The sequence below is a fragment of the Cyphomyrmex costatus genome, unplaced genomic scaffold, assembly GCF_001594065.2.
Source record: "Cyphomyrmex costatus isolate MS0001 unplaced genomic scaffold, Ccosl1.0 scaffold100, whole genome shotgun sequence".
NCBI classification, from domain to species: Eukaryota; Metazoa; Arthropoda; class Insecta; order Hymenoptera; family Formicidae; genus Cyphomyrmex; species Cyphomyrmex costatus.
The window spans coordinates 1,855,753-1,860,312 of record NW_017274955.1 but is presented as its reverse complement, the minus strand read 5'-3'; the positions used below and the strand labels follow the sequence as shown (position 1 = coordinate 1,860,312).

General features: G+C 33.9%; 1 protein-coding gene across 1 annotated transcript; it reads left to right on the top strand.

Moving 5' to 3' along the window:
* Positions 1 to 993: 993 nt before the first annotated feature.
* On the top strand, positions 994 to 3,933 carry LOC108783622 (uncharacterized). The gene is made up of 7 exons (XM_018552234.1): positions 994 to 1,247; positions 1,364 to 1,486; positions 1,550 to 1,657; positions 1,907 to 2,150; positions 2,237 to 2,428; positions 3,470 to 3,618; positions 3,689 to 3,933. The coding sequence occupies exons 1-7, from the start codon at positions 994 to 996 to the stop codon at positions 3,825 to 3,827; spliced, it is 1,209 nt and encodes a 402-aa protein (XP_018407736.1). The 3' UTR covers positions 3,828 to 3,933.
* Positions 3,934 to 4,560: the final 627 nt, after the last annotated feature.

The following is a 4,560-nucleotide window of genomic DNA, read 5'->3' as shown; positions in this document are numbered from 1 at the left end:
ACCGCGCGCGTCTCCTGATAATTCGAGGCGCGAGGTCGATAGGAGGTAGTGATGTAATTCCGCCTCACGAATCTGTCAAATTTCGTAAGCAAATGACGAAAACAATAACGATAGGAAATCTTAATTAATGTGTTGGCGTGACGATTGTTGACTCATTCGCGACACTTTTATTTTCGCTAGCCTCCTCTATTCCTTGACGTCTGGTCACACTTTGTGACTTTTTTCAGGGACGCAGCTAGTATGGTATTATTTTATGTAAAAATTACATGTTCTGCAATCGCATATGTCCGTTATGCAGCGAGAATAAAAGTAGAAATTATCAAATCGTTAGTCAGAATAAATACCTCATATTATTTCGTTTTACGTTTCTAATTGCTGTAATAAATATCTATAATTATTTTAATCTATTCGTGATCGCAAACACTTTTATATTATTACCTACTTTTATACAGTTCGCATTAAAGTTCATTAAATATAAACTTTAATGACCGCTTTACTATTATTACTATCATTTATTGTTCAATAACTGTTCAATGCGAGAAACTGCAGTTATCTATAAAATTTACGTTGTTTCTCTCAACTTAAATATGAAATAAATAAATAAAATAGTGTATAATACATATGTGTATAAAAATATAAATAGAACCTGCCAAAGTATTAAGATGTCTGTAAAGTTCTCGAGTAAAATTTCCTATTACTTAAAAAAGATATAAAAAACGTAGAGAGAGGAGAACTTTTGGTTTGCTATATTTTATAGATTTTACCGTAGGAAAGTTTCGAATTCGTCCCTGAGGGGTGAATACGCGACAGTATCCCATGCATGACCGCTATATAAATAGGTGAAACTTGAGAAAATAGAGAGCCACTTTTGTGTCATCTCTACGTTAGAACGAATGTTCGTCGGACTTCTTGCAACATCGGAACTACTTGCGTATAGTACTCGATATCCGGAACGTTCTAAACTCGGGCAGCAAGTGAGAAATGTTCGCGACAATGACGCACGTTCTACTTCTCTCTGTCATCTTCGGTGTTTGTTGTACGTTAGCGGAGAAAAGTGAATACACGACGACGACGACCGAAAATTCGGAAAAACTTTCCAATTCGAAAGACCAATTCCTGGCAAGTGCCATTCGCGGTAAAAACTCGTCGGAGCTTGCTCTGGATAACATCGACGAGGAAGAAATAAAAAAAACAGATAAGAAACCGAGAACCGTCTTACATCGCGACTCGAGTCTTGAAAGAGATAAGTTAATATTTTCGATTTGATATCGTTTCGAATTTTTCCTTAAAGTTAAATCTTAAAACGTGACAATAAAGAAATTTAATGACAGCTCAGGTTATTTGGAACATTTTTACTTGCAAGTTCCAGTTGCTGCAGTTCTAAGTACAGTCCTAGCGGATTCGCACGACCGGATTATAATTACAACAGGATTCCTTTAGAGACCGGACGATATTCTTCTCAATATAGCGAGCGTCCCATTGATAGGTAGTGATAAAAATTATCTTTCACGTACGAAAAAGTTTTAGGAAACGCAAAGTTTCCTTTCAGATACGGATGGCAAACGCAAGTTCGGCCCCCAGGTTCCATCGGAAACGGTGACAGGCCTGGTGCAGGAAGCGGAAGCGCAGTCTACGCAGGAAGTCAGTCGGGAGACAGGTAAATTTACCCAACTTCCGGCAAATCATAAATTTTCCGCTAATCTTTGTCACCTTCTGTATTAACTCGAAGAAGACTTAAAAGAACAAGAAAAAAAACACACAGGGACAAAAAGGTTCCCTTTACTGAATTAAAAAATCGTACAAGTTTAAAAAAATTTTTTAATTCGTGAAAAAAGGAAGAATTCTGATGTTATCATTACATTATAATTGTATTTTATGCATCAATTTTTATGAATTAAAACAAAAGGTATGGACCGCGTCCAGCAAGCGATTCTAATAGACCTATCACTTTGGGATACGGTTCGGGAAACGGTGGAGGATACGGTTACGTCGTTAGCGGTTATGGAGGCTATGGTAGACCAACTGGACATGGAGGTTCGATCAGCGGCTATGGGATTTCGGGAACATTGGCGGATGGTGACGAATTCGGCCCAAACGATGCGGCTTATCCGGATGTAAGCACGCCACAAGGAAATATTCAAGCACAAAAGGTGTATATTAGAAGAGGGTGGACATTTTTCACTTAAAAATGGAAACGATCGAATAAATGAACAATGAATTATATTTATTCATTAAGGCAATAGCGTTAAAGGCCCTAGCTGGCGTTGCATTGATCGGGGCAGCAGCGGCGTTAGCTTCAAACCCAGTTTTTCTGCCAATCGGGATTGTGTCTGGTAGGAGAAAAAGATCGGAGACTTTCTCGGAGAAAGAACAAACCGATTACCAAATGGATTACATTTTGTACATGTTGAAAGAAAATTTAGCTAAGGTACGTAAGGTAGCAATTTCTTTCTCTTCGCGCAAAAACCTTAGAAGTCTTAATATGAAAAAGATTTTCATAATGTTAAAAAATTTTTATATGTATTTTAAATCTGTATGAACATTTTTGAAGACCATAAATTTATTCAGATTTTATAATTATTTTAAAATTATAGGATAAAAAGTCTTAGAAAAGATATGCGAGTGTTTCTTAAATAATGTTTACTAATTATATAGTTCATATATACTAATTATATGTTCATTAAGTAAAAATTTACAGTTTCTAGATTAATTGCGTTTCAAGACCGAAAATCCATCGGCGCGTAAATATTTAGGAGGGGGGATATTTCAGATTATTAGAGTTGCGTTGTAAGACCGAAAAATCTTTCGGCGCGCAACAATTAAGAAGAGGGGACATTTAAAATCAGATTATTTGGGGGGACTATATATAATTAGAACGTTATTTCTCACTTTGGATAAATATTGCGAAGAATATTACTACGTCGACCCGCCATCAGAGGTCTATCGATATTCGCAAATTCTCGCAAGTGCTGAGACACGCGTATATCTCTTTATATTAATTATATAGTACTATTCTTGATAAAAAATTAAATCGAAAAGTCCTCTGCCCTTTTGCAATTTTCGTAATATTTTTTTTAGTTACCCAATGAATAAAATGTCTAAAATCGATGCATACAACTTTAAGATATCTTTAAGAAATATCCAAATATTTCACAAAAAATACTGAAAAAAATCTTGAAATTGCCTTATGCATTTTATCGGTTTATTCGGCAATCTTTAGAAATTAAATATCTCATTAATTATTGCGAAAATTTCGAAATGGTAAAGGACTTTTTAACTCAATTTTTTATTAGGAATAACATTATATGATTAATAGACGTTATTTAAGAAACATCCTATAGAATTTCTAAAGTGTTCCTATCCACAAAAAATATAAGAAATTTTTTAATTTATATAAAAATTCTGAAAAATTATAATTATAATTCTAAGAAAAATTTTATCAAGAAACTGCTGTTCTTTTTATGGACAGATACGAAAAGATAGTTCGAGCGGCAGACTTGTGATCTCTCCAAGATGCGTCGCCAGGTTAACTTGTGAAATTCAAAAGGATTACTTGTCTGATGTTGGAAAAGACGTCGAGATCTTGAGTACAAATCGGAAATATCATCTTACCGATCTGTATGTAAATTTTTACAATATCTAAGTATTTCACGATATAAAATGGATCGATTAACTTAAATTCTTGCAGAATACGAAATAATGTACTCAATACCAATACGGTGAGCGTAGCCGTAAAGGATTTGATCGAGCTGGCTGTTGGCGTAGCGGCGAAAAACGAAAGTTGTGACACGTTTACTTGTAATTACATAAGAAAAGCTTATAAGTAAGATTGTTGTAATCACACAATTCTATTATTACTTATCCAACTATTTAATAAAGGAGGATGTATACACGCACGCAAAAAATAAAGCTTGTTTATATAATATCATATAGTACCGCAATTCAAGAATCCGACTTCGATTAAACTCCGATTAATTTAATTAGCATTCTTTTATTAATATTCGACTTAATGTAATTTAATTTTAATATTAGTTCAAATAACTCTTCAAAGAATTATAAAAATATAAAAAGTAAGTTGAATCAAGATTAAAATTAACTTATATTGATAGAATTAAACTTCAGACAGTGTATACAATATTTTTATGGTCTTAGATTGCACAGATCATAAACATTTATTACAAAATTATGAAATATTTATTGTATATTGAGAGCAACTGTACATCTTGTTACAAATTTTCCTTAGGGGGTAGGATACCCTGAGCGGCATTCGTTATGTACTTTTCTGGTAAAAATTTTCTCGCGCCGTCATAATCGATACCAAGAAGTCTCATTGCAAAAATTAATCTTCTGTTTATTTCATATGCTTGACCGATAATGGGACAAGAATTTATATATCGCGGTTCACATTTATTACACGTGACGACTAATCTAAATCCAAATCCGCGAATGCTCGATTCTATAAATGTTATAATATTTTCGTTGCACTCTTTATCATATCAGCGAAAATAATGTTAAAAAATTATAACACGATATCCATGACCTGCATTTATTGGCCCTTGC

What these genes read in the sequence shown, in the direction of transcription:
- LOC108783622 (XM_018552234.1), top strand. Translation starts at nt 994, where the DNA reads ATGACGCACGTTCTACTTCTCTCTGTCATCTTCGGTGTTTGTTGTACG. An exon ending in TCGAGTCTTGAAAGAGATAA is followed by an intron (nt 1,248 to 1,363) that starts GTTAATATTTTC and finishes TTTACTTGCAAG; the next exon opens with TTCCAGTTGCTGCAGTTCTA. An exon ending in GAAATATTCAAGCACAAAAG is followed by an intron (nt 2,151 to 2,236) that starts GTGTATATTAGA and finishes TTATTCATTAAG; the next exon opens with GCAATAGCGTTAAAGGCCCT.